The 26,958-nt window shown below is 43.8% G+C and overlaps 2 protein-coding genes across 2 annotated transcripts in view; one reads left to right on the plus strand and one right to left on the minus strand.

Annotated features, from left to right (window-relative positions):
• LOC111958400 (uncharacterized) overlaps positions 1-26,958 on the minus strand; it is a 345,226-nt gene that overhangs the window by 241,603 nt on the left and 76,665 nt on the right. The window lies entirely within an intron of this gene.
• LOC112067923 (uncharacterized) overlaps positions 18,325-26,958 on the plus strand; it is a 13,756-nt gene continuing 5,122 nt past the window's right edge. The window contains exons 1-6 of the mRNA XM_070437139.1: positions 18,325-18,463; positions 20,826-20,961; positions 23,441-23,567; positions 23,742-23,903; positions 25,685-25,849; positions 26,174-26,285. Of these exons, the coding sequence (XP_070293240.1) occupies positions 18,325-18,463; positions 20,826-20,961; positions 23,441-23,567; positions 23,742-23,903; positions 25,685-25,849; positions 26,174-26,285 (841 nt within the window). The remainder of the gene's footprint in view (positions 18,464-20,825; positions 20,962-23,440; positions 23,568-23,741; positions 23,904-25,684; positions 25,850-26,173; positions 26,286-26,958) is intronic.

The following is a 26,958-nucleotide window of genomic DNA, read 5'->3' on the forward strand; positions in this document are numbered from 1 at the left end:
TGGGGGAAAAGGCCATCTTGGCTCCTTCATTCAATGAATCAGATGGCTCATTCATCACAAAGCCCACTGATATTGCAAACTACTTTAATAACGTTTCATTGGCAAGATAAGCAAACTTAGGTATGACATGCCAGCAACAAAACGCTGACACTACACATCCAAGTATATCGGAACGAATTCTACTTTTGAATTCCGTAAAGTCAGTGTGGAAGAGGTGAAAAATGCCACCGGGGTCTGACAATCTGGATGGAAAATTACTGAGGATAATAGCAGACGATATTGCTAAAGCTAAAGTAATTCAGCTACCCAAGAATAGTAAAGCCCCCTTTACTGGCTCAAATAGCCGACCAATCAGTCTGTTACCAACCCGTAGTACATTTCTGGAAGAGAATTGTGTTTGACCAGATACAATGCTATTTTATGGTAAACAAATTGACAACAGAATTTCCGCATGCTTATAGGGAAGGACACTCAACAAGCACAGCACTTACACAAATGACTGATGATTGGCTGAGAGAAACTGATGATAAAATTATTGTGGGGGCTGTCTTGTTCGACTTCAGTGCAGCTTTTGACATTATCGATCATAGTCTCTGCTGGAAAAAAAAAATGTGTTATGGCTTTACACCCCCTGCTATAATGTGGATAAAGAGTTACTTGTCTAACAGAACACATAGGGTGTTCTTTAATGGAAGCCTCAAATATAATCCAGTTAGAATCAGGAATTCCCCAGGGTAGCTGTTTAGGCCCCTTGCGTTTTTAAATTTTTACAATTTTTATTTTTTATTTTATTTTATTTCACCTTTATTTAACCAGGTAGGCTAGTTGAGAACAAGTTCTCATTTGCAACTGCGACCTGGCCAAGATAAAGCATAGCAGTGTGAACAGACCAATACACGAGTTAACATGGAGTAAACAATAAACAAGTCAATAACATGGTAGAAAAAAAAGAAATCTATATACAATGTGTGCAAAAGGCATGAGGTAGGCAATAAATCGAATAATTACAATTTAGCAGATTAACACTGGAGTGATAAATCATCAGATGATCATGTGCAAGAAGAGATACTGGTGTGCAAAAGAGCAGAAAAGTAAATAAATAAAAGCAGTATGGGGGGTGAGTGGTAAATTGGGTGGGTAGTTTACAGATGGACTATGTACAGCTGCAGCGATCGGTTAGCTGCTCGGATAGCAGATTTTTAAAGTTGTTGAGGGAGATAAAGTCTCCAACTTCAGAGATTTTTGCAATTCGTTCAGTCGCAGGCAGCAGAGAACTGGAAGGAAAGGCGTCCAAATGAGGTTTTGGCTTTAGGGATGATCAGTGAGATACACCTGCTGGAGCGCGTGCTGCGGGTGGGTGAGCCATCGTGACCAGTGAACTGAGTAAGGCGGCACTTTACCTAGCATAGCCTTGTAGATGACCTGGAGCCAGTGGGTCTGACGACGAACATGTAGCGAGGGCCAGCCGACTAGGGCATCAGGTCGCAGTGGTGGGTCGTATAAGGTGCTTTAGTAACAAAACGAATGGCACTGTGATAAACTGCATCCAGTTTGCTGAGTAGAGTATTGGAAGCTATTTTGTAGATGACATCGCCAAGTCGAGGATCGGTAGGATAGTCAGTTTTACTAGGGTAAGTTTGGCGGCGTGAGTGAAGGAGGCTTTGTTGCGGAATAGAAAGCCGATCTTGATTTGATTTTGGTTGGAGATGTTTGATATGAGTCTGGAAGGAGAGTTGCAGTCTAGCCAGCACCTAGGTACTTATAGATGTCCACATATTCTAGGTCGGAACCGTCCAGGGTGGTGATGCTAGTCGGGCGTGCGGGTGCAGGCAGCGAACGGTTGAAAAGCATGCATTTGGTTTACTAGCGTTTAAGAGCAGTTGGAGGCCACGGAAGGAGTGTTGTATGGCATTGAAGCTCGTTTGGAGGTTAGATAGCACAGTGTCCAAGGAAGGGCCGGAAGTATATAGAATGGTGTCGTCTGCGTAGAGGTGGATCAGGGAATCGCCCGCAGCAAGAGCAACATCATTGATGTATACAGAGAAAAGAGTCGCCCGAGAATTGAACCTGTGGTACCCCCTAGAGACTGCCAGAGGACCGGACAACATGCCCTCCGATTTGACACACTGAACTCTGTCTGCAAAGTAGTTGGTGAACCAGGCAAGGCAGTCATTAGAAAAACCGAGGCTACTGAGTCTGCCGATAAGAATATGGTGATTGACCAGAGTCGAAAGCCTTGGCCAGGTCGATGAAGACGGCTGCACAGTAATGTCTTTTTATCGATGGCGGTTATGATATCGTTTAGTACCTTGAGCGTGGCTGAGGTGCACCCGTGACCGGCTCGGAAACCGGATTGCACAGCGGAGAAGGTACGGTGGGATTCGAGATGGTCAGTGATCTGTTTGTTGACTTGGCTTTCGAAGACCTTAGATAGGCAGGGCAGGATGGATATAGGTCTGTAACAGTTTGGGTCCAGGGTGTCTCCCCCTTTGAAGAGGGGATGACCGCGGCAGCTTTCCAATCCTTGGGGATCTCAGATGATACGAAGGAGAGGTTGAACAGGCTGGTAATAGGGGGTGCGACAATGGCGGCGGCAGTTTCAGAAATAGGGGTCCAGATTGTCAAGCCCAGCTGATTTGTATGGGTCCAGGTTTTCCAGCTCTTTCAGAACATCTGCTATCTGGATATGGGTAAGGAGAGGCTGGGGAGGCTTGGGCGAGTAGCAGCGGGGGGGGCGGGGCTGTTGGCCAAGGTTGGAGTCACCAGGAGGAAGGCATGGCAGCCATTGGAGAAATGTTTGTTGAAGTTTTCGATTATCACGGACTTATCAGTGGTGACCGTGTTACCTAGCCTCAGTGCAGTGGGCAGCTGGGAGGAGGTGCTCTTGTTTTCCATGGACTTTACAGTATCCCAGAATTTTTGGAGTTAGAGCTACGGATGCAAATTTCTGCTTGAAAAAGCTGGCCTTTGCTTTCCTGACTGACTGCGTGTATTGGTTCCTGACTTCCCTGACAAGTTGCATATCGCGGGGGCTCTTCGATGCTATTGCAGTTCGCCACAGGATGTTTTTGTGCTGGTCGAGGGCAGTCAGGTCTGGAGTGAACCAAGGGCTATATCTGTTCTTGGTTCTGCTTTTTTGAACGGAGCATGCTTGTCTAATATGGTGAGGAAGTAACTTTTAAAGAATGACCAGGCATCCTCAACTGACGGGATGAGGTCAATATCCTTCCAGGGTACCCGGGCCAGGTCGATTAGAAAGTCCTGCTCGCAGAAGTGTTTTAGGGAGCGTTTGACAGTGATGAGGGGTGGTCGTTTGACCGGCGGACCCGTGGCGGATACAGGCAATGAGGCAGTGATCGCTGAGATCTTGTTGAAGACAGCAGAGGTGTATTTGGAGGGCAGGTTGGTCAGGATAATGTCTATTAGGGTGCCCATGTTTACGGATTTAGGGTTGTACCTGGTGGGTTCCTTGATGATTTGTGTGAGATTGAGGGCAATCAAGCTTGGATTGTAGGACTGCCGGGGTGTTAAGCATATCCCAGTTTAGGTCACCTAACAAGACAAACTCTGAAGCTAGATGGGGAGCGATCAATTCACAGATGGTGTCCAGGGCACAGCTGGGAGCTGAGGGGGGTCGGTAGCAGGCGGCAACAGTGAGAGACTTATTTCTGGAGAGATTAATTTTTTAAAATTGAAGTTCGAACTGTTTGGGCATAGACTGGAAAGTATGACAGAACTTTGCAGGCCTCTGCAGTAGATTGCAACTCCTCCCCCTTTGGGCAGTTCTATCTTGACGGAAAGGTGTTATAGTTGGGTATGGAAATCTCAGAATTTTTGGTGGCCTTCCTAAGCCAGGATTCGGACACGGCAAGGACATCAGGATTGGCAGAGTGTGCTAAAGCGGTGAGTAAGGCAACTTAGGGAGGAGGCTTCTGATGTTGACATGCATGAGGCCAAGGCTTTTTCGATCGCAGAGTCAACAAATGAGGGTGACTGGGGACATGCAGGGCCTGGGTTTACCTCCACATCACCCGAGGAACAGAGGAGTAGTAGGATGAGGGTGCGGCTAAAGGCTATCAAAACTGGTCGCCTAGAGCGTTGGGGACAAAGAATAAAGGAGCAGATTTATGGGCGTGGTAGAATAGATTCTGGGCATAATGTGCAGACAGGGGTATGGAGGGGCGCGGGTACAGCGGAGGCAAGCCCAGGCACTGGTGATGATAAGAGAGGTTGTATCTCTGGACATGCGGTCTCAATGGGTGAGGTCACCGCATGTGTGGGGGGTGGGACAAAGGAGGTATCAGAGGTACGGAGAGTGGAACTACGGGGTCCATTGCAACCAAAACAATGATAATGATAACTAGCCTGAACAACAGTATGCAAGGCATATTGATATTTGAGAGAGACAATAATAAGGCATAAAGTGATTGCAGGTCTTGATTGGGGAGCTAGCTAAAACAACAGGTAAGATAACAGCAGCAATAACAGGGTGCTAGTCTAACACACAGCAACAACAGGTAAAAATGGCGAAGACTAGGCAAGAGAGGGTCGGATTAACTACACACAGATCCTGAGTTAAAGCACAGAGCCGACAGATAAAACAACAAATAAACAGAATGGAGTACCGTGAATTAATGGACAGTCAAGCAGGCATCAGCTATGTAGCCAAGTGATCATAGTGTCCAGGGGGCAGCCGTAGATGGAGCAGGGAGGCCTCCACTAAGCTAGCACGCGGCGTTTAAAGTTAGTAGCCCGGGGGGTGGTCTGCTCAGACGGAGGGGGTCTGCTCAGACGTGGTCGTGTCGACAGAGAATCCAAGCCGGATGGCGATGGCGAAAGGAGGGTTGTGAATTGTAGATTGTGTTTTGCTAACTGGTGCTAGCTTCGTGGCAGTGGCGCTAGCTGCGCTAGCTGCAAGCTAGCTGTGAGGATCAAAGTAGTGGCTCAGGGATTACGGCAGGAATCCGGCGTTGTTGTCGAGAGACAGTCCGATGCTGGTAAATTGGTGAGTATATCCAGGCTAATAACAGGGCTGGTGTCTGTGCAGAAGGTAAAAGCTGCTAGCAGCGGCAAAAATGGCTAAATTAGCTTGTAGCTGATTAGACCAGTTGTGATGGATTGGCAGGGCTCTGTGTCGGCAAAAAAAGGTCCAGTCCAATTGGCAAAAGAGGTATTGTAGCCCAAGAATTCGCTGGTAGACCTCTTCGGCTAGCCGGCAGATGGGCCTAGCTCGAGGCTAGCTCAAGCTAACTGGTGCTTGCTTCGGGACAGAGGTGTTAGCCAGTAGTAGCCACTCGGTTGCAGCTAGCTAGCTGTGATGATACGGTGTAATTGTCCAGAGCTTGCGTCAGGAATCCGGTGATGTGGTAGAGAAAAAGCAGTCCTATATGCTCTGGGTTGATATCGCGCTTGCAGACTGGCAGGTATTGGCCCGAGCTGAAGCTGGCTGTGTCCCGAGTTAAGGGTGAAGACCGCAGCAGTGGCTAACTGACTACTAGCTAGTAGCTAGTTATCTGGCTAGCTTCTGATTGGGGTTACGGTTCTAAAGTATAAAAAATAGCAGGTCCGTACCACATTGGGTGAGGCGGAATGTAGGAATGTATATTCAGTTCCTAGATGGAAAGTGAAATTAAAATATATACGAAATGTATACGAAAAATACGAGGACTATTTACACGGGACAAGACAAACACACGTCCGACTGCTACGCCATCTTGGATTAAGATGATAATGACATGCCGCTGACTGAGTATAGCCACAGTGTCTATGTATGCGGATGACTCAACACTACACGTCAGCTACTACAGCGACTAAAATGACAGTTAGTATCAGAGTGGGTGGCAAGGAATAAGTTAGCCTTAAATATTTCTCAAACTCAAAGCATTGTATTCGGAACAAAACACTCACTAAACCCTAAACCTCAACTAAATCTTGTAATAGATTATGTGGAAATTGAGCAAGTTGAGATGACTAAACTGCTTGGAGTAACCCTAGATTGTAAACTGTCATGGTCAAAACATATTGATGCAGTAGTAGCTAAGATGGTGAGAAGTCTGTCTACAATAAAGCGATGCTCTGCCTTCTTAACAACAAGGCAGGTCCTGCAGGACCTATTTTTGTCGCATTTTGACTACTGTTCAGTCGTGTGGTCAGATGCCACAAAAAAGGACTTGCACACAGCTCGGACACCCATGCATACCCCACAAGACATGCCACAAGAGGTCTCCTCACAGTCCCCAAGTCCAGAACAGACACACAGTACTACATAGAGCCATGACTACATGGAACTCTATTCGACATCAAATAACTGACGCAAGCAGTAAAATTCGTTTTTTTTTAAACTGATAAATAAACACCTTATGGAACAGCGGGGACTGTGAAGCAACACAAACATTGGCACAGACACATGCATACAATACATACACATGGATTTAGTACTGTAGATATGTGGTAGTGGTGGAGTAGGAGCCTGAGGGAACACAGTATGCTTTGAAATCTGTGAATGTATTGTTTTTAAAATTGTATAAACTGCCTTAGTCTTCCTGGGGTCCAGCAAAATTATCTGCTGCTTTGGCATGTTAAATACAAATACAAGGTACCCTATGTTTCCCTAATCGTGTTTTATTAGTATTCCTATATCTTTTTCAGATTTGCACTCTCAAAATCACACTTTTTTAAATAGAAAAACAACAAATGTGATGTTCTAAGTCCACAACAATGCTTAAACCACATCCTGAGACCATTTTGGAGGTCTGGGGAAAATCAGAAAGGGAAGGTGTAAACTATTTTTGTAAAAATAATGTATTCTTTTTTTGTTTTTGCTCAATCTGATAGGGTGGGCCTGGCCATGCCTGCACCCCTGATGAAAACAGGGCATGATGACTGAATTGTGCATCACAAATAGCCTACTAACAAATACTTTGACCCAAACTTTTTCAATACCTGGTTTTCATACCTATTTACTTGTAGATATCATAAGTTGAAATGTCTTTCCTACCTACCCTACCGGCTACCGATGTTATTCTTCTGAGAGCTACTCCATGCCAAAACCAGAGCTGTGCGCGCTTGCTGCCTGTAGATGATATTCTGCTGAAACTAGGCTGTGCGCCACGCATGGGAATATATTTCACGTGCTATGCGATTGTGTAGGCTACTTTGTGCATGATTTCTCTATTGTACTACATAACTGATAAGTCGTATACCTCCACTACACTACTTTGATACGCATCAGTGGGGATTAAGAAGTGAGTATACGAAATGGCCATAAAAAATTGTTAGAAATGTGAAATTGTTAGAAATTACTGCATGGTCGGAACTAGAAGCACAAGCATTTCGCTACACTCACATTAACATCTGCTAACCATGTGTATGTGACCAATAAAATTTGATTTATACCTGCTTATAGCCTCCGTTTTACAAAAAGTGCACTCCTTCATGAGAACACATGCCGTTTCCTACTGCTAACATTCGTCTCACCACTGATCAACTCGTTGTTAGCTGGCTAGTTAGCATCACTAACAACCTATAAGGCAAAGAGATCTATTCCATCGCTATGGCAGCGAACATTCTGACAGGGGCCTGAAAATAGGACAACTTTAGGGATGAATTCGTGGACTATGCACTGGCGACCGGTCAACATGAAAAACCCAATGAGTTCCAAGCGGCAACTCCGAGGAGCTTAATGGGCAGCGAATCGAGGCACATCTACTTGCGCAATCTCACACTCACAACATACTGGATCCATTGGATAATTACTTCAGACCTGCCAGGAACGTCATTTACGAGCAGTTTGATTTTGGAAGCTGCAAACAGGAAGAGGGTGAGTCAGTAAACAACTTTGTAACCCGTTTGAGAGAAAGATCCGCTACTTGTGAATACGGGGATTGAAAGATGTACTGATTCGAGACAAAATAGTACTGTGAATTGCAAATGAGGACATGCGTCGGCGTCTACTAAGAGAGAGAGGCTTAACATTAGCAACTACCATTGAAATGTGCCGCACTGCTGAAGTCACTGACATGAGAATGAGAGCAATATAAATCGAAACCCCACACACCGACGCTGATACTGTTCACACTATTGCCAGGCAAACATTCAGACAAAACCAATCGAGGCAGAGTAATTCACAACGAACGGTGAACACTGTGAAAATGCACACGCAAAGAGCACTGCCCTGCCTACGGAAAACCATGCAGAGCTTGTGGAACTAATAATCACTTTGCAAAAGTGACATGATGGGAAAATCAGAAGAAATCAGCCAAGACCTCAGAAATAAAATTGTAGACCTCCACAAGTCTGGTTCATCCTTGGGAGCAATTTCCAAATGCCTGAAGGTACCACGTTCATCCGTACAAACAATAGTATGCAAGTATAAACACCATGGGACCACGCAGCCGTCATACCACTCAGGAAGGAGAAGCGTTCTGTCTCCTAGAGATGAACGTACTTTGGTGCGGAAAGTGCAAATCAATCCCAGAACAACAGCAAAGGACCTTGTGAAGATGCTGAAGGAAACGGGTACAAGAGTATCTATATCCACAGTAAAACGAGTCCTATATCGACATAACCTGAAAGGCCGCTCAGCAAGGAAGAAGCAGCTGCTCCAAAACCGCCATTAAAAAAAGCCAGACTATGGTTTGCAACTGCACATGGGGACAAAGATCATAGTTTTTGGAGAAATGTCCTCTGGTCTGATGAAACAAAAATAGAACTGTTTGGCCATAATGACCATCGTTATGTTTGGAGGAAAAAGGGGGAAGCTTGCAAGCCGAAGAACACCATCCCAACCGTGAAGCACGGGGGTGGCAGCATCATGTTGTGGGGGTGCTTTGCTGCAGGAGGTACTGGTGCACTTCACAAAATAGATCATGAGGGAAGAAAATTATGTGGATATATTGAAGCAGCATCAAGACATCAGTCAGGAAGTTAAAGCTTGGTCGCAAATGGGTCTTCCAAATGGACAATGACCCCAAGCATACTTCCAAAGTTGTGGCAAAATGGCTTAAGGACAAGAAAGTCAAGGTATTGGAGTGGCCATCACAAAGCCCTGACCTCAATCCCATAGAAGATTTGTGGGCAGAACTGAAAAAGCGGGTGCGAGCAAGGAGGCCTACAAACCTGACTCAGTTACACCAGCTCAGTCAGGAAGAATGGGCCAAAATTCACCCAACCTATTATGGGAAGCTTGTGGAAGGTTATCCAAAACGTTTGACCCAAGTTAAAGGCAATGCTACCAAATACTAATTGAGTATGTAAACTTCTGACCCACTGGGAATGTGATGAAAGTAATAAAAGCTGAAATAAAATCATTCTCTACTATTATTCTGACATTTCACATTCTTAAAATAAAGTGGTGATCCTAACTGACCTAAGACAAGGAATGTTTACTGGGATTAAATATCAGGAATTGTGAAAACTGAGTTGAAATGTATTTGTCTAAGGTGTATGTAAACTTCCGACTTCAACTGTATATGGTCGAGAGCTGGTCACCTCTGAAACTGATCACAAACCATATTCAGTAAATCTCTCAACGCGCCCAAGAGGCTTCAAAGCATGATCCTGACTCTGCAAAATTTCAGTCTGAAGATCATCTACAAGCCAGGACCAGAGATGTACATCAGCGACACACTGAGCAGGGCAACAGAACAATGTACAGGCAGAGGCACTGCCTATCAGTGGCATGCATCTGTTCGCTACAGCAGGAACAACAAGATGTTCAACAGATCAATCAGGCAGACTACTTAAACATCACAAATCACCACCTAGGCTCAGATCAGGCAACACACTGACAAGGACGAACACCTACAGTACCTGAAGTCCATGGTTCTCATAGGTTGGCCGTACCTTAAAGAAGAGACACCTTTCACAGTGAGAGAATACTGGACCTTTGGAGATGAGATCAGCATGCAAAATGACATCTTGTCATTATCCCCAAATCATTATACTGGCCAAATATGCAAGTCGAAATTAAAGACTTTGTCAGCAGCTGTCCCCCACATGAAACGAGTACGCTAATGAATAGCAAAAGGAAACCTTGATGTCGCATGAACTGCCCACAAGGGGCGGCAGGTAGCCTCGTGGTTATAGCATTGGACTAGTAACTGAAAGGTTGCAGATCGAATCCCCGATCTGACAAGGTAAAAAATCTGTTGTTTTGCCCCTGAACAAGGCAGTTAACCTCTCTTGGGTACGTGAGACGTTAGCGTCCCACCTCTTCAACAGCCAGTGAAACTGCTGGGCGCCAAATTCAAATACAGAAATACTCATTATAAAAATTCAGAAAACAAAACATATTTTACATAGGTTTAAAGATTAACTTCTTGTGAATCCAACCACGGTGTCAGATTTAAAGAAATGCTTTACGGCGAAAGCATACCTTACGATTATTTGAGAACATAGCCCACAAGACAAATCATTACAAACAGTAACCAGCCAAGTAGAACAGTTACACAAGTCAGAAATAGAGATAAAATTAATCCCTTACCTTTGATGATCTTCATATGGGTGCACTCAGAAGACATTCATTTACACAATAAATGTTCCTTTTGTTCAATAAAGTCTCTTTATATCTAAAAACCTCCGTTTTGTTCGCGCGTTTTCTTCAGTAATCCACAGGCTCAAACGCAGTCAAAACAGGAAGACAAAAAAAATCCAAATTGTATCTGTAAAGTTCATAGAAACATGTCAAACGATGTTTATATTCAATCCTCAGGTTGTTTTTAGCCTAAATAATCAATAATATTTCAACCGGACAATAACATCGTCAATTTAAAAGGTAAATGCGGTCTCGCGCATGAAAAAGCTCTGTGACACTTTAGGGTCCACTCATTCAGACTGCTCTTACTTCCTCATTATTCAGAATACAAGCCTGAAACAATTTCTAAAGACTGTTGACATCTAGTGGAAGGCATAGAAACTGCAATTTGAGTCCTAAGTCAATGGATACTGTAATGGCATTGAATTGAAAACTACAAAACCAAACAAAAAACTACTTCCTGAATGATTTTTCTGAGGTTTTCGCCTGCCAAAATCAGTCTGTTATACTCACAGACACTATTTGAACAGTTTTGGAAACTTAGAATGTTTCTATCCAAATCTATATGCATATCATACTTCTGGGCCCGAGAAGCAGGCAGTTTATTTGGGATGCATTTCATCCAAAATTCCGAATGCTGCCCCTACCCTAGAGAAGTAACCCACTGTTCCTAGGCCATCATTGAAAATGAGAATTTGTTCTCAACTGACTTGTCTAGTTAAATAAAGGTTAAAAAAAGGGCCTGGCAACGTCAGCATGGATGTATTCAGCGACATGGACTCTTATCAACGTTTATCACTACTCTGACTTTTGGGAAATTGAACTGCTCCTGACTTGTCTGCAGAGACAGTCATAAAGCACTGCAAGGCAAGCCAGCCTGACGAGGTCATCACGGACAATGGCCCACAATTCACTGCACAGTTCAAGCATTTCACCTCAGAATGGGAGTTTGACCACGTGACCAAATCAAATCAAATGTATTATATAGCCCTTCTTACATCAGCTGATATCTCAAAGTGCTGTACAGAAACCCAGCCTAAAAAATCTCAAACAGCAAGCAATGCAGGTGTAGAAGCACAGTGGCTAGGAAAAAACTCCCTAGAAAGGCCAAAAACCTAGGAAGAACCTAGAGAGGAACCAGGCTTTGAGGGGGTGGCCAGTCTTCTTCTGGCTGTGCCGGTGGAGATTATAACAGAACATGGCCAAGATGATCAAATGTTCATAAAAGACCAGCATGGTCAAATAATAATAATCACAGTAGTGTCGAGGTCAGCAAGTCAGCACCTCAGGAGTAAATGTCAGTTGGCTTTTCATAGCCGATCATTAAGAGTATCTCTACCGCTCCTGCTGGTCTCTAGAGAGTTGAAAACAGCAGGTCTGGGACAGGTAGCACGTCAGGTGAACAGGTCAGGGTTCCATAGCCGCAGGCAGAACAGTTGACACTGGTGCAGCAGCACGGCCAGGTGGACTGGGGACAGCAAGGAGTCATCATGCCAGGTAGTCCTGAGCATGGTCCTAGGGCTCAGGTCCTCCGAGAGAGAGAAAGAAGAGAACGAGAGAATTAGAGAGAGCATACTTAAATTCACACAGGACACCGGATAAGACAGGAGAAGTACTCCAGATATAACAGACTAACCCCTAGCCCCCGACACAAAACTACTGCAGCATAAATATTGGAGGCTGAGACAGGAGGGGTCAGGAGACACTGTGGCCCCATCCGATGATACTCCCGGACAGGGCCAAACAGGAAGGATATAACCCCACCCACTTTGCCAAAGCACAGCCCCCACACCACTAGAGGGATATCTTCAACCACCAACTTACCATCCTGAGACAAGGCCGAGTATAGCCCTCTTCTCCAAGGCACCCAAAGGCAAATGGCAAGGCAGAGTCAGCTATCAAGATTGCAAAAAAACTGTTACACAAGGCTTTGCGTGACAGCAACAACCCCTAATAAAAACATGTTACGTAAAGCCTTGCGTACTGCGCCACAGAAAGCAGATAGCTAAGTGCTTCTACAACCGGACTGCTCGAGACCTACCAGAGCTGAAGGTGGGTGAAACGATAAGGGTGAAACCGCTGCCGGGAGCCCACACAGGACTTTGGAGGCTGGGCACGTGCCTACAGAGAGTTGCACCACATTCTTACCTGGTGGATGTCAGTGGCTCCCTCTATCGTCACAATCGGGTCACAATCGGGTCAATCTCCGTGTAGGAAAGCAGACAATACAGAACACACCATAAACTCACCTAGATGAGCTGGATCACAGTCCTGGCCTAAGGGCGCAGAATGGAGACATGAGCCAACTGAGGGTGAGGCTTCTACCCCACCAAGCTCTCCAGCTCGTGACCCTTGACCTACCCCTGTCAGAGCCCACACTTACGCACGGGTGGGTCGGCTCTGTAAGCCACCGGACAGGCTTACTCTGTAAGCAAGGGACTGTGTTAACTCGTCCTCTGTTATATATTAAAAAAAACAGGAACAGGACAACTGGAGTAAAAAGAAAATGTAATGCATTTTCATTTGTTATGACTTGACTGTTAAGAACTTAATGGTTGTGCTGTTATGTTTGCACTTTCTATTGAAATGATAATGTTACAGAGTCTAGTTGATAGGTAATCGACTAGCTGGGCTGTTCCCCGGACCCCGTATGTAAGGACTTGTACAATGCTTTATTCTTTAATCTAACATATCATTCAGAAAACAAAGCGGTTTTATGCACTTACTGAATGGAAGCTGATAATTATGGATTTTTTACTCCGCTGGTCTCTGGAAGGAATTACGAGGCTTCACTGTCTGAGACAGAGTCAAGACTGAGTACAATGTATCCGACACAAGACAGACACTCAAAATGTGGTCTCGAGTACTACAACACTGCTAAGAATACAGATACCTTAAAAAATGTAAGGGCGTGGATCAGAAAACCAGTCACTATCTGGTGTGCCATCTGCCCGGTACATTTGAAACCGGGATTCATCCGTGAAGAGCATACTTCTCCAGCATGCCAGTGGCCATTGAAGGTGAGCATTTTCCCTCTGAAGTCAGGTCGATACCCTGGTGAGGACGACGAGCACGCAGATGAGCTTCCCTCAGACGGTTTCAGACAGTTTGTGCAGAAATTCTTTGGTTGTGCAAACTCACAGTTTAAACAGCTGTCCAGGTGGTTGGTCTCAGATTATCCCGTAGCTGAAGAAGCCAGATGTGTAGGTTCTGGGCTGGCGCGGTTACACGTGGTCTGCTGATTTAAAGAACATTTTAAAAACTCTAGTGGCTCCATATTGATACTTGAATCATAGTGTTAGAGATGGGCTTGACTTTGGTTTACATTGTATTATAAACTGGGTGGTTTGAGCCCTGAATGCTTAACACCTGTATACCACAGGGATGACAAAACATTTATTTTTACTGTTCTCATTACATTTGTAACCAGTTCATAATAGCAATAAGGCACAAGGGGGCGTGGTATATAAATGAGTCATGTTTATGTGTACAGCAAGAGTTTCTTATATAAACCTTTTATATGCTCTTCTGTACAATTTTGTGTTTACAGTCTGCGGTCCATGAGGACCTGCTGATGTCCGGTGTTGCTGACGGAAGAGACTGGACCTCTGAAGCAGCTGGTCACAAACCCTGGCCCCAGATCAGAACCCTGGATCAGGAGCCGTTATTCTTCTGTCCCGAGTCTAAACTAGGACTGAACCACGAGGGACAGAGATTCCACCACCACCACACCGAACACAACCAGTGTACAGGTGGACTGAACAACCTCAGTCCTGGTGGTCATCCGAGAGACCGAGGCTCCAGTCAGGGATCCAGTCTGCAGGCCAGACCCTTCTCTTCACAGTCTCAGTGCAGGGATGAAGCAGGGCCTGGGGCTGATAGAGATAGACCCTCCTGTTCCTTTGATACAAACACCACAGTATCCATGATGAACAGAGCAGGTCACCCTGGGCTTCAACCTTCACAGAGAGTGGTGGGAGACCCCCCTTGCGGTAGTCTATCGGCAAGTCTGTCTTCTCCTTCAGGATCTTGTCTAATGCCTGGTGACTGGGTTCATGGGAAGCCTGGGTCCAGCCTTCCTCAGCTACCTCATGGTTACCCCACAAATACAGACAGGGCCAGGATGGGCGTTCACCACAAGAGGTACCTAGCCTATAACACAGCACACAATCCCAACAACACCCAAACAATGGCTAGAGGTCAAGGAGGGAGCTCAAAGACTAACCACCTAAGGGTGGTGGCTTCTGCATTTCTACCTCCTCTGGTGTCATTGGGAGGCCGAGCATTAGGACTGACGCCGACAAGCCGTATGCCTGCCCCACATGTGGGAAGCGCTTCGCTGAGGCGAGCTATGTGAAGAAGCATCAGACCGTTCACACCAAGGAGAAGCCCTTCAAGTGCAAACTATGTTACAAGAGCTTCTCTTTCCTGAGTAACCTTATCAGACATAGGAGTGTCCACAGTGGGGAAAAATTGTAGCAGTGTGGCTTGAGATGTCTGGGAAACATTCTTTAGCTGACATTATCGTAAGAGGGTAATTAACCACATATCCCTCATTAACCCTTTGTTAACTTATCATTTGAAACAGGATTGTGTGAATCTGTTTTTAGAGAGACAGTAAACCTAGGCTAGAACAAGGACCGTTGTTTTACCTTACTGAGGCGATGTAGATGGAATAAATTAATTATTTTCTCTTCTACTCTATTCTTGCTAACACTTCTTTCTAAACGAGTCTGCGCTCAGCTCGAAAGATAGCAATCATAGGAGATTTTATGTGTAATGTACACTGAACAAAATATAAACGCAACATGTAAAGTGTTGGTCCCATGTTTCATGAGCTGAAAAAGATCCCGGAAATGTCCCAGATGCACAAAAAGCTTATTTTTCTAAAATGTTGTGGACAAATTTGTTTATATCCCTGTTAGTGAGCATTTCTACTTTCCCAAGATAATCCATCCACCTCTCCAGTGTGGCATATCAAGAAGCTGATTATCATTATTTTCTCTTCTGCTCTATTCTTATGAACACAATGTTCTTTCCTTACAAGTTAGTCACGAAACGTGGCCTTCAAATTATGCAAACACTGTGCGCACATATACATTCAATAATGACAAACCGTCCCTTTACAAGTCAGAATGTTTAATAAACTTAATTTGAACTTACTCTGCTGATTGTCCGTGGTGTTCGTCCTTCTCTTGGTAGACATGTTAGACAAAATATCAACAGGACAGTGTTATTAACCTGACTTCAAAACGCAGATCTCTGTGTGTGGCAATCCAGATTTTTTTGCCCGTGCACAAGACAGAAGTACATGGAAAAGCAAAGTATTCATGAATCTGAAGTCTGCAGGTGTTTAAATGTTTTTGTATACGTGCCAGGTGATAATTTATAACGGCAGTAATAGTGCTCTAAAAAGTTGGTTAAACAATACTTTCCTGTCGATAATTTCTCGAATATCGAGCAACTGAAGGACAAACCGCACAGATCACCACTGTAGAGTAAGTTCACATGTAATTGTATTCAATATTCTTGCTTGTAAGGAACATTTGCACAATGTTACATTAGTTTCAGGCTGTATATACAAATTAGATGTATTGCAGTCTGATTAATTCACAAGTCTGCTCTCAGCTTGAAAGATACTGATCATAGGAGATTTGATGTGTAATGTAATAAGCAGTACCGCGTTTCAAAGAACATCCGGGTGAAATTCCAGAGCGCGAAATTCAAACTACAGAAATATCAATATTCAACTTTCATTAAATAACCAGAAGTGGTTTGTGTTTCTGCTGGTGTTTCTGCTGGTCAGAGGGATCAGGCACTTCATGTTAAACGAATGGGGGCAAGAGATGTGAATGGTTTTACTCCCAAGAAAAGGGTGCCATTGAAAGGAGTGATTACTGGGGTAGCGGTAAATGTGAAAGCTGACCAACTGACGGAGAAGATTTACTACATATTTGTCACCAAACCCACTTTCTCCAGGTCATCTATAAGTCTTTGCTAGGTAAAGCCCCGCCTTATCTCAGCTCACTGGTCACCATAGAAACACCCACCCGTAGCACGCGCTCCAGCAGGTATATTTCACAGGTATATTTCATCCCCAAAGCCAACACTTCCTTTGGCTGCCTTTCCTTCCAGTTCTCTGCTGCCAATGACTGGAACGAATTGCAAAAATCACTGAAGCTGGAGTCTTATATCTCCCTCTCTAACTTTAAGCATCAGCTGTCAGAGCAGCTTACCGATCACTGTACCTGTACACAGCCAATCTGTAAATAGCACACCAAACTACATCATCCCCATATTATTACTTACCCTCTTGCACCCCAGTATCTCTACTTGCACATCATCTTATGCACATCAATCACTCCAGTGTTAATGCTAAATTGTAATTATTTTGCCTCTATGGCGTATTTATTGCCTTTTATTGCCTACCTCTCTACTCTTCTATATTTGCACACGTTGTACATGGATTATAATTATTTTTTTCTTCTATTGTGTTATTGACTGTACATTTGTTTATCCCATGTATAACTGTTGTTTTTGTCGCACTGCTTTGCTTTATCTTGGCCAGGTCGCAGTTGTAAATGAGAACTTGTTCTCAACTGGCCTACCTGGTTAAATAAAGGTAAAATAAAAAAAAATGTATTCTGTTGCTCGTTGCGACGCAGACAGGGTGGCATGAGTGGAGAAACAGAAGTCATTTTCTGTTCTTTTGAGTTTTGATGTTGAGTCTTTGCCCAACAAAGTGATGTTAGGATATAAGTTATCCTGTATGAGCTTTTGTGCTGAATACATTACGTTATTACAGGTGTCAAGCTTATGGGCATTTGGCAGCAGTGTGTAGGGAGGTTCCTAGGTGTGAGAAGTGTGCATGCGGAAGGGCATGAGACAAAGGAATGTGTAGCATTGGGGAAAGTAGTGGTATGTGTTAATTGTAGGGGTGCCCATGGGACTGGGGATCAGAAATGTCCAGTGTGAGAGACTCAGGTTGAGGTTTCCAGGGTTAGAGTAGTGCAGAAGTTGTCTTATGCTGAGGCAGTGAAGAAAGTAGAGGAAGATGAGTCAAGGGGGAGGGATCCTGAGAGGAGTGGTGTGAGTTGTAGATCTGTACCAGTACAGAGGGATAAACCAACAAGTGATATGTTTCAGTAATATTGGATTTTTGTGGTGGCAGCTGCAGAGAGGTATTTGGGTGTGTTAAGTGGTGGTGTCCCATCCTTTCAGGCTGTTGGGCTGGAGTAGGACTAAATAGATTTAAAATAGTGGAGTATGTTTAAAAAAATTATTATTACAGTTTTGTGTGAGTGTAGTGTTAGATGGTAGGGTATTTGTTGTATTATTCTTATTAAACAATTGTTTAAAGCAAAGAATAAGGGAGTTATACTCCAGTCTAATAGATGGCGGTAACGCAACATTTATTGGATGCCAACCGCAGTTAAACTTCATCGAATAAGTAGTAAACAAAAGTAAACAGTGACCAATAACCATTTCCACGTTAGCGGTTTTATTGTTATTTAGAAGTTTATTAACACCATGGAATTCAAAATATGACTGATTTAACTGCAAAGCATTACATACTTATCTCAGGTAGTTTTTAATTCGCGTTGGAGACAGGACTTGGTTGATAGATGTTATTTAGCTAGGTAACGCTAGCTAGGTAGCCGCTAACAACAATGGCTAATTGTATGGGTTTTCACACTCAAATAGCCTCCATCATGGAGGTGCTAGCGAATGCAGCCGTGGCAGACATCTGTAAACTCGTAGACGACGACTATGCAGTGTTTCGTTTGGAAATGTCTCAAAGCCAGAAAGAAAACAGGGGATTGCGGAGGAAACTACAGATATTGGAACTGAAGGTGGCACGAGAGCGCGTCCTTGCCAGTCGTCCCAGTAGTGTCAAGATCCTCGACCGATACAGAGGCTTGGCAAGAGGTACATTTTGCATAAATTATCCAGTTCCCCTCTGCGCATGTGTTCAGATGTTACCCAGAATTGTGACTTGGTCAGTTTTTGGATAGTATGCAATAGACGGGTTGATTGTTTAGAGTTTTTCCTGGTCAGGTAAAACTCTGGGTCCTATTCCTAGGCTATGACAAAATATTGTTATAGATAGCTTCCCTTTTCATCTGTGTTATGACTATAGGGCTTGGATTTTTTTTGGTCATGTGAATTGGAAACACTCCTGGCCTAAGGTGGATCAAACCCTTTCAAACTACCACAAACCTTGTTATTATTCATTCTAAATCAGATATCAAAACAGCCAGAGAAGGCAACTTTAATGGACACCATGCTCTGTAGTTTAGTGAACTACTATAGCAGGGCTGAGCGTTATGCAAAGAATGGTTACAATGTCTTTAAATATTAATTTCACTCTATACACAATGTTAAGCAAACAGGTTTGAAAGTCTTAATTTAATGTCATAAAACCTATTTGTTAATCTAATTGCAGTGCTCTAATGCAATTATTAATTCTGTAATCTTTATGTAAGGCAGGGTTACATTTAACACTATACACAGTAGACTTTGTAACAGTTTTTTATGTGTAAGTCATAAAACCACTAACTTTGTGTTGTTGTCCTGGGCTCCATCTGTCCCACCAGAGGTTGGTTTCCTGGTGCTCACTGTAGGAACGGATTGCCTGTAAAATCCATATATTCAATCATTAAATCAACTACTTTATAAAAAATAAAAAATCACATGCGCCGAATACAACGTTACAGTGAAATGCTTACTTACAAGCCCTTAACCAACAATGCAGTTAAGAAAAATAAGTGTTAAGTAAAAAAAATTAGCAAGGCTATATACAGGGGGTACCGGTACAGAGTATATGTGCGGGGGCACAGGTTAGTCGAGGTAATATGTACATGTGGGCAGAGTTAAAGTGACTATGCATAGATAACAAACAGAGTAGCAGCAGCATAACAGGGAAGGGGTGGGGACAATGCAAATTGTCTGGGTAGCCATTTGATTAGCTGTTCAGGAATCTTATGGCTTGGGGGTAAAAACTGTTGAGAAGCCTTTTTGTCCTAGACTTGGCACTCCGGTACCGCTTGCCATGCGGTAGTAGAGAGAACAGCCTGTGGCTGGGGTCTTTGACAATTTTTGGGGCCTTCCTCTGACACCGCATTGTGTAAAGGTCCTGGATGGCAGGCAGCTTAGCCCCAGTGATGTACTGGGCCGTACGCACTACCCTTTGTAGTGCCTTGCGGTCAAAGGCCGAGCAATTGCCGTACCAGGCAGTGATGCAACCAGTCAGGATGCTCTCGATGTTGCAGCTGTAGAACCTTTTGAGGATCTGAGGACCCATGCCAAATCTTTTTCTAAGGGGGAATAGGCTTTATTGTGCCCTCTTCACGACTGTCTTGTGTTTGGACCATTCTAGTTTGTTTGTGATGTGGACACCAAGGAACTTGAAGCTCTCAACCTGCTCCACTATAGCCTTGTCGATGAGAATGGGGGCGTGCTCAGTCCTCCTGTTCCTGTAGTCCTGTTCACAATCATCTCCTTAGTCTTGGTTACGTTGAGGGATAGGTTGTTATTCTGGCACCACCCGGCCAGGTCTCTGACATCCTCCCTGTAGGCTGCCTCGTCATTGTTGGTGATCAGGCCTACCACTATTGTGTCGTCTGCAAACTTAATGATGGTGTTGGAGTTGTGCCTGGCCATGCAGTCGTGGGTGAACAGGGAGTACAGGAGGGGACTGAGCACGCACCCCTGGGGGGCTCCAGTGTTGAGGATCAGCGTGGCGGATGTGTTGCTACCTACCCATCTAGCTAGTCTACACTAGCGTTAGTAGTTTTTTTAGCTAGCTATAGATTGGATCGTTCTACCTAGTTTTAGACGACGACTAAACTGCTTTAACTGCTTTTATTAACACATACTCTGTTTTCCATGAAAATGTGTGTTCGCTTTCTCATGAGGCAAGCAGGAGAAGACTTACACTAGATAACACAAACACAAATCCCACAGAACGTGAGCGAAGAAAGAGGCAAAGTGCGAGTCAAACAATGGTTAGTGCTATTCGAAATCCTTGGGACATCCCTACCCTAAAGCCCTAACCATTTTAACTTTCAACTTCAATGGGGTAGGGATGTCCCAAGGATCCCTGATAGCAAGGACAGCCAAACAACGAGGTCACATAGTTTCTAAACCGAGACGCAACATTGCGAGACTTCCAGGAACCGTTGCGAAGCAGACCAAACAGACCAGGCTGGGGTTTGAGAAGTCGATGAGAGAACAAAAACAACTTTAGATCGAAGTAGTGTCTTTGATCTGACGGCCTGCACATGTGCAGTTCGGCACGAGACGACCGTTAGACCCGATGACATGTTTCTGCGCATGAGTAAAGCTAGCCAATGCGGCAATGACGTCGCCTCCATGCGTGATCAGGGATTTCTATTGGAGAAGCAGTTTCTGCCTATCTTCATACTGTACCGTCTTTGACGAGGTGCTGGTGCAACCAAACTAGTTGTTGAGAGGAGTGGTTGATGAGGCTTTGGAGGCTGTAGCTAGGAGACCCCTGTGACTGACAAGTGAATCCACCTGTCACAGCAAGCATGGGGCTACCGCGTCACTAGACAAAACGGAGGAAAACAGGCTGAAATTGGGGGAGGTACTATGTAAACTTGTCCAATAAGAAACGGCTGCTTTCCTTTCCGTTGCAAAACATTTTTCTATGACATTAACTAATGAATATGTCTGGTAAACGCATTTGTTGCTGCTGCTGCTTTGAGATTGAAAAGTACTGGGGCAAATACTGTCTCGCCACACGTTTTCCGGCGGCGCTGGGGCTGGCCCTAACCTTTTGGGTGCCCTACGCAAAAGTTTGAAGGCAGAGAATGTTTTAGAGTTAATTTCCTGAAATTTTACACGTTGCCATGGGATCCAGATTTTTTTTTCAAAATGCATATTGCCTCCAAGTGGTGTGTGAGGCGCTGATGAAGCCTGCCTTACGTTGTCACATTTTCGGGAATGAGGTGGTATACCTAATAAACTGGCCGGTGAGTGCTTTCAAGTATTGATACCACTTGGCTTATGCCACATTTTGTTGTGTTACAGCATGAATTCAAAATGGATTTAATTACAATTGTTTCTTACCAATCTACACACTACCCCATAATGACAAAGTGAAAACATGTTTTTGGATATTGTAGCAAATTTATTGAAAATGAAATACAAAAAGATCTAATTTACATAAGTATTCACACCCCTGAGTCAATACTTTGTAGACTTACCTTTGGCAGCGATGACCACTGTGAGTCTTTCTGGGTAAGTCTCTAAAAGCATTCCACACCTGGATTGTGCAACATTTGCTAATTATTAAAAATTGTTCAAGCTCTGTCAAATAGGTTGTTGTTGCTAGACAACCATTTTCAGTTCTTGCAATAGATTTAAGAAAATTAAACACAGCCACTCAGGAACATTCACTGTCTTCTTGGTAAGCAACTCCAGTGCAGATTTGTCCTTCTGTTTAAGGTTATTGTCCTGCTGAAAGGTGAATTAATCTCCCTGTGTCTGTTGGAAAGCAGACTGAACCAGATTTTCCTGTAGGATTTTGCCTTTGCTTAGCTCCATTAAGTTTATAAAAATAAAAACAATCCCCTGTCCTTAACGATTACAATAATTCCCATAACATGATTCAGACACCACTATGCTTGAAAATATGGAGTGGTACAAAAAGTTAATTGCTTTGCCACATTTTTTTGCAGTATTACTTTGGTGCCTTGTTGCAAACATTATGCATATTTTTGATTCTGTACAACCTTCCTTCTTTTCACTCTTGTCATTTATGTTAGTATTGTGGAGTAACTACAATGTTGTTGATCCATCCTCAGTTTTTCCTATCACAGCCATTAAACCATAAGCGGTTTCCTTCCTCTCTGGCAACTGAGTTAGTAAGGACACCTGTATCTTTGTAGTGACTGGGTGTATTGATACACCATTCAAAGTGTAATTAATAACTTCACCATGTTCAAAGGGATATTCAATGCCTGTTTAGTTTTTTTACCCATCTCCCAATAAGTGCCCTTCTTTGCGAGGTATTCGAAAACCTCCCTGGTCTTTGTGGTTGAATCTGTGTTTTAAATTCACTGCTTCGACTGAGACCTTACAGATAATTCTATATGTGGGGTACAGAGATGAGTTATTCATAAAAAACAAAATGTAAACACTATTATTGCACACAAAGTGAGTCCATGCAACTTATTATGTGACTTGTTAAGAAAATGTTTATCCTGAACTTATTTATGCTTGAATACTTATTACTTTACTTTTTAATTTAATTTGTTTTTTTTTAAATCCCCAAAACATAATTCCACTTTGACATTATGGGGTATTGTTTGTAGGCCAGTGACCCCCCCAAAATCCCTTTTCCACAAAATGTGGAAAAAGTCAAGGGGTGTCAATACTTTCTCAAGGCAATCTATACATACTTTTCTTGGGGGGGGGGGGGGGGGGCACTAGTGATGGGGTCCCTAAGTGACCGCTTATGTCACTTATGCCTGGGCCGGGCCTGATGTAGTACTTCCCCTATTACTTAGCTATCTTGCAAAAAAAAATATTTACCAGGCAGGTCAATTAAGAATGAATTATTCTAACACAGAGACACAATATTATATTCTAACCCAATTCATATATCATATTCTAACCAGATTCTTGATTTACTGAATTCCCTATTGTCATACTCAAAATAATGTAATGCATGGAACAAAATCAATCAATCAATAAATAGTATGTCAAGAATTTATGAGAAGGGACATCCTTGCCACTTGTAGACAGTGTCAAGTGCACAATTGAGCATTGAGAGTACCTAACTTAACCACCCGTTTCCCCCAATCACTCTTTTTTTTTATTTTTTCCTCTTTCTTTTCCCTTCCCTCTACCTTTCTTTTTCATTTTATCTCAGTGAAGGACATCTCACTGCGAGGCCCACAGGAGCTTTGTGAAGCCAGCGGGACACAACACATGGAGAGATGACCAACCAATCACTGTTGATGAGGGGAGTGGAACCTCAACCCAGCACGTTATCGTGATAGAGGTTAGTGTAATAGTGTTACATTAAAATTACAGTAGATCAAATGTGATCAGTTTATTTCAGAAAGACTCCCATCAGCTATTCATCTATTTGCCATAGGGGACTTTGAGACTTCACTACCATATTGTTATCCAATTCAACTCATGTATCGATAATAACCTCCTCTCTTCTTGTCAGTCTGCAGAGGCTGCAGGTCCTGGGGTCAAGCAGGAGAGGACTGAAGGAGAGAAGGACCCACGGCACAGCAGAGACATCCAGACTGAAACAGCGGCTGTAGCCACGGAGGACCTCGCCACCGCCGCCATGCCCCAGGCCAGGACCAGACACAGCATCTTGGAGGTCAGTGGAACGCCGAACGCCGTCCTCAAGTCAGAGACAGATACCGAGACTTTAACTGTAACACACAGGCTCTTATACACAGGATCTGACCACAGATCAGAACTAGAGAGACTGGGCTGTCCTCCTGCTTCCGGCTCAGAGTACCTACCGGTATTTCACCAGAGCCAGAGGATGGGTCATTCCCATGGAGATGGAGATGGCGACGCGTTAGACACTGGCGTTGATGATCTGTCTTGTTCTTACGCTACAGAGATGGACCCTGGCAACATGCCCTTGGGTTTAGAAGCACAGACTGCTCTGTCTAGAGGGGAATGGAACCGGTACAGTAGTAGTGAATACTCTGAAGGGTGTCTAGATAAGAAAGGTGAGGGTTTAGTCGTAGATGAAGTGACTGTAAAATTGGAGGGCAACGTACCTCCCACATGGAATGGTCACCTAGTAGACGGACACTCGCAGGGCAGAGATTTCTTAGACTACAGGGAAAGCTTAGAGACAAATCAAAATGTCGCCACCCACTCCCTTTTACACGCGTTCAGGGATCACGACCCAGTGTCCACGTCGATGGCACCTTCCGATTCACACAGCCACATCCTTTTCGATCAGGTATTGAACTCAAACGACAGGGCCACAGCCCAGGCTCAGGGAGGGGGTGCCACATCAGACAATAGTAAAGAGAAACAGTTCCTCTGCATGTTCTGTAACAAAGGCTTCAGCTGCCCCCAGAAGGTGGAGATCCACAAGAGGGTCCACACTGGGGAGAAACCCTTCAGCTGTACCCAGTGTCACATGCGCTTCGCACAGGCTGGTGACCTGAAGAGGCACCAGAGGGTCCACTCAGGGGAGAAACCCTACAGCTGCCCCCAGTGTGAGAAGCGGTTCTCCCGTCAGGACCAGCTGAAGAGGCACCATATGGTCCACACGCGAGAGAGGCCGTTTGCCTGTACGCACTGCGGGAAGAGGTTCTCAGAGAGGAGCTACCTCAGGATACACCAGCAGAAAAACCATTCCACTCAATAGCTTCTGACGTTACATCAAACACTGCATTAAAGACAAATTTATTGTCAATCAGTGTTGCTTCCTAAGTGGACAGTTTGATTTCACAGAAGTGTGATTGACTTGGCGTTACATTGTGTTGTTTAAGTGTTCCCTTTATTTTTTTGAGCAGTGTGTATAAGTCTAAAGTCTGATACATATTGTGTTTGTACTGTGTAGGCTATATGATGTTCACAAATGTCTATTTCATTACTTCTATTAAACTACATGTTTTTCCAATACATTTTTAATGAGAAAATGTATGCAAGTGATACATTTTTTGTTGAGATGTATATATGTGGTTTTCATAAATAGTGTATTTAAAACTTGTTTATGTTTAATAAACACAAAATGGGACTTTTCATTCTAAGACTTTCATTGAGACTCTCTTTAGTATACATCACATCTGATCTCACCCTATTCTGCATAAATCCAACAGCACTTTATAACCAATATACACTTAAATATACTTACACACTAACACTTACTGTACAATTCCATATAGTTTAGTCAAGTTTGTGATATGATTACTTTTGACTTATCATAGCTGACTCATATTTACCCACATCATCATATTTATGTCCTCCGTGATGGGTTTAACAACAATGAAGTCATTCTGTAACTACAGTATAGGACTCAAACGTAGTGGGGATGGGTAAACACTTCATGTTGAAAGTGTGTTTATTTTCTGTGTGTACGTACCTGAGGGAGAGTATGTCTGTGTAATCTGTATCACCTGTCTCTTCCAGGAGGAGGAGGGTCCAGAGGTGCTGCTGGTGAAGGAGGATGGTTGTGAGGAGGGTCTGGGGAACCCTGAGGGGACCATGGTCATGGAGGACAACCAGAGTACACCTCCTCCTGAAGCCACAGAGGAACCAGCTGAGCAGCACAGGACCACACACAGTCTCACTGAGGTGAGCCCACTGTGAACTACTGTCTGAATGGTTTTGCCTTTTAGATCCTAATGAATTAGACTATGTAGACAGATAAGGACCTGATCCTCGGTCAGCACTTCTACTTTGAGACTCTTTCTAGGTACGGCCCCAGGTCTAGATGAATGTTGTCTTAAGTGTGAGTTTGAATGATCAAACCATGAAAAAGTGTCAAGTAATCAAATCAACTAACAAGTTTCCATAGTACTCATAGCCATCCCTCATTGCCCAATCAGAAGGTGCTCCATAGCAGGGTGCTCATATCATTTCTTGATCCCACATCCTCTCACTCTGTACCTCTTACAGTCAGTAGACATGGAGGATGGGAAGCCTGATCTGCTGCTGGTCAAAGAGGAGACAATCGAAGACGAACCAGAAAGCATTGACCTGCTGAGTGGACTAAAGATGGGGGAGCAAGGTAAGGGAGAAATAATTATAGCATAGAGCAACTTGTGTTTGCATACAAAAACACACATCTTAAAACTTTTTGGGGATAGGGGGCAGTATTCGGAAGTTTGGATGAATGAGGTGCCCAAAGTAAACTGCCTGTTACTCAGGCCCAGAAGCTAGGATATGCATATAATTGGTAGTATTGGATAGAAAACACTCTACAGTTTCCAGAACTGTTAAGAAAATGTCTGTGAGTATAACAGAACTGATATGGCAGGCAAAAACCTGAGGAAAATCCATCCAGGATGTGGGATTTTTTTGATGTGGGTACTTTTCAATTGAATGCCTATACAGTATGTAATGGGTTAGGACCCATATTGCAGTTCCTGTGGCTTCCACTAGATGTCAACAGTCTTTAGACATTGTTTCAGGCTTGTATTCTGAAAAATGAAGAAGAATGAGACCATTTTGTAAGTGGACTGTAGAATGAAGCAGAGCTGGTTTGCGCGTGTGACCGATTGCGCGCCCTTTGTTGTTTTTCCTTTCTATTGAATACGCTATTGTCCGGTTGAAATATTATCGATTATTTAGACAATAGACAACCTGGGGATTAACCTTTTGTCAATAGGGGGAGCTGTTAGCATTATTTTTTTTTTTACATTTCCAAATTAAACTGCCTCGTACTCAATTCTTGATCGTAC

The sequence above is a fragment of the Salvelinus sp. IW2-2015 genome, linkage group LG34, assembly GCF_002910315.2.
Source record: "Salvelinus sp. IW2-2015 linkage group LG34, ASM291031v2, whole genome shotgun sequence".
Taxonomy (NCBI): domain Eukaryota; kingdom Metazoa; phylum Chordata; class Actinopteri; order Salmoniformes; family Salmonidae; genus Salvelinus; species Salvelinus sp. IW2-2015.